This window comes from Pteropus vampyrus, unplaced genomic scaffold, assembly GCF_000151845.1.
Source record: "Pteropus vampyrus isolate Shadow unplaced genomic scaffold, Pvam_2.0 Scaffold2, whole genome shotgun sequence".
Lineage (NCBI taxonomy): Eukaryota > Metazoa > Chordata > Mammalia > Chiroptera > Pteropodidae > Pteropus > Pteropus vampyrus.
The window spans coordinates 9,191,020-9,193,735 of NW_011888783.1; the positions used below are offsets into that span (position 1 = coordinate 9,191,020).

A 2,716-nucleotide genomic window follows, 5' to 3' on the forward strand; every position below is an offset into this window, starting at 1 on the left:
TTTCTGATTGTTTTTGTAGTTCTCTGTTTCTTATTGTCTTGCTCTCTTAAGTACGGTGATGACTTTCTGTAGTATTGTGTTCGGGTTCTTTTCTCTTTATTTCTTGTATATCTCTTGTAGCTTTTTGGTTTGTGGTTGCCATGTTCTTAGCAGTTTATTTTAAGTTGATGGTTGCTTAAGTTTGAACACATTCTAAAATTGCTGCCATTTCTACTCACTCCCTCTACACTTATGTTTTTGTTATTACTTTTCACTTTTTCTGCGTGTGCAAGAACCTAATCCAATAGTTTTCTAAAATGCAGTGGAAAATGCAGAACTGTATTTTATATCCAATTTCATACAAATCACAGATCAAATTAAATATGCTTACACAATAACCATATACTTACCTAAAATTCTGAAATCCAAAAGCTCAGAGACTGGAAATATTTTTGTAAGTTTGCAGCCAGCTTACCTGGCACGCAAGCCTGTCCTGAACTGATATGGGGCTATGTATTATTTTTACTTCTTTTAATTAGTATGCGTACTTACACATTTTGCTGCAGAAATATTAATTTTTAAAAATAGCGTACTGCCCCACATTCTGCTAAGAACTTTATTTTTTATCAGTGCTGATATTTTTATTTTGTTCTCATCCAGCTTTTATCCTTTATGCATATGTGTATACCTTTTATATGGTTTATATTATATTGCATATACAATGTATTAGGATTTTTTCCCCCACCTAACATACTCTTAAGTGTTGTAAAAACTTTTGAATAATGTGAAATACATAGAAAAAAGAATATGGTTCATTATAATTTCAAATGTGTCAGTAATACACAAACACACACATGCACAGAATTTTGAGGATGTTGCTTAGCCCTTCCAAGATTTCATTTCCTCATCTGCAAAATGTGAGGAATAATTGTAGCTACTGCACAGGAAAGTCATAAAAGTTCATTAAAACAATGGAAGTAAAGTTGATGATGATAATAAAAGAAACTATGTGAAAACTTAATTACAGTTATATAATATTCTTTAATATACAATATATACCATGTAGCACTGCAAGAAACCAAAAAATTTCTAAATTTTAAATATATTTGTTCTCAAGAGTTTTAGATTAGAAGTTGTCTTAGCGACTAGTTTTAAAAAATTGTATGCCCACAAACTTACCAAATTCTCGTCTATCCAATGTTATGATTTCAGGATCATCATCATAAATACCTAATTTTAAAAGTACATAAATTACTAAATTAAAATATCATAAAATATTACCACATAAAAATAAGTTACTTATTCCAGTTTTAGTCAACAAAAATCAGATTGGTATACTAAATCTGTTGAAAAATAAGCAACAAAGAAAAACCTGAGTAAATAAACCATTGGTGATACATTTACATACTGATCAAAGATATTAATCTTCTGAAACTGACTGTCATAGGTGTGTGTTTGTGGGGTTCCTAATATTCACATTATTTCATCTCTACAGAAAATTTCTATTATGTTTTTTTAAGCTTTTTATTTTGAAATAATTATAGACTTACAGGAAGTTGTGAAAATTGTACAGACTCTCACATATCTATCACCCAGTTTCCTCTAATGGTGACATGTTACACAGTTTTAGTACAATATCCAATCCAGGAAATTGGCACTGGTACGTTACTGTTAACTACACTACAGATCTCATTCACTTCTCAATATGTTTTCAGTAAGCGATATCATTTAAAGTTATTTTCTATAGCTAAAAGTCTTAGAATATTTGTAGAGGTAGAGATAAACTTATTAAGTAAAAACTGTATTTACCATAATAATTAAAACCTATGTGAAACAATTTCTCATTACTATATAAAATATACAAATATATTGGTGATGGATATAGATAAGGGGTTAGCAAACTTTTTCAGTAAAGACCAGTTAGTAAATATTTCAAGCTTTGTGGGACATATGGTTTCTGTCCTAACTAAGTAACTCCGTCCTTGAAATGTGAAAGAAGCCACAGAGACTATATGTAAATAAATGAACATAACTGTATGGGTATTCCTCAGAGACATTGTGGGTTTCGTTTCAGATCACTGCAAAAAAGCCAGTATCATAATAAAGCAAGCTGTAATCTTTTTGTGGGAGGAGGGTCTTGTCTCCAATTTATAAAACAACAACATCTGTGAAGCACAGTAAAATGAGGTATGCCTGTATTTAATAAAACTTTATTTACGAAAACAGGTGGCAGGCCAGATTTAGCCTGTGCAATGTAGACTGCTGATATCTGATATATCAAGCTGTAGTGAATATAATTGAAAATACTATTTTGAAAAGAAAGTCAGTCTTGAGAAACAAATACTCCAGCTATAAATTAAATATTTAGTGTAACAGGACTCCAGTTGTTAGCTTGCATTTGAAGTTAATTAATGACAAAAGAAATATTGGGTACTTGAACCCTTTTGCTTGATACCTGTGTTTACTTTCCCCTTCCCTTGATTTAACTTGTTTACTCCTGCTCTTGCCTCATTTCCTATTCCTGTCAACACCTTAAACCATCATTAAAGGATGGCATGTCTACTGAAGTGACCAGTATTAAATTTAAAAGATTAAACTTTAGCTTTTCTTGGAAAATATGATGCTCTAAATATATTGAAAGCCTTCAATATTTAACTTGTAATGCAAATATTTTTTAAATAGCAATCTTTATTTTAAAAGTATTTAACAAGATTATGACCAAAATACCTTCACAGAT

At 30.4% G+C, this 2,716-nt stretch overlaps 1 protein-coding gene across 1 annotated transcript in view; it reads right to left on the minus strand.

Moving 5' to 3' along the window:
* Positions 1–2,716, minus strand: part of DNAJC10 (DnaJ heat shock protein family (Hsp40) member C10) — a 67,129-nt gene that overhangs the window by 60,041 nt on the left and 4,372 nt on the right. Inside the window, exon 4 of the mRNA XM_023528427.1 lies at positions 1,159–1,209. Within this exon, the coding sequence (XP_023384195.1) occupies positions 1,159–1,209 (51 nt within the window). The remainder of the gene's footprint in view (positions 1–1,158; positions 1,210–2,716) is intronic.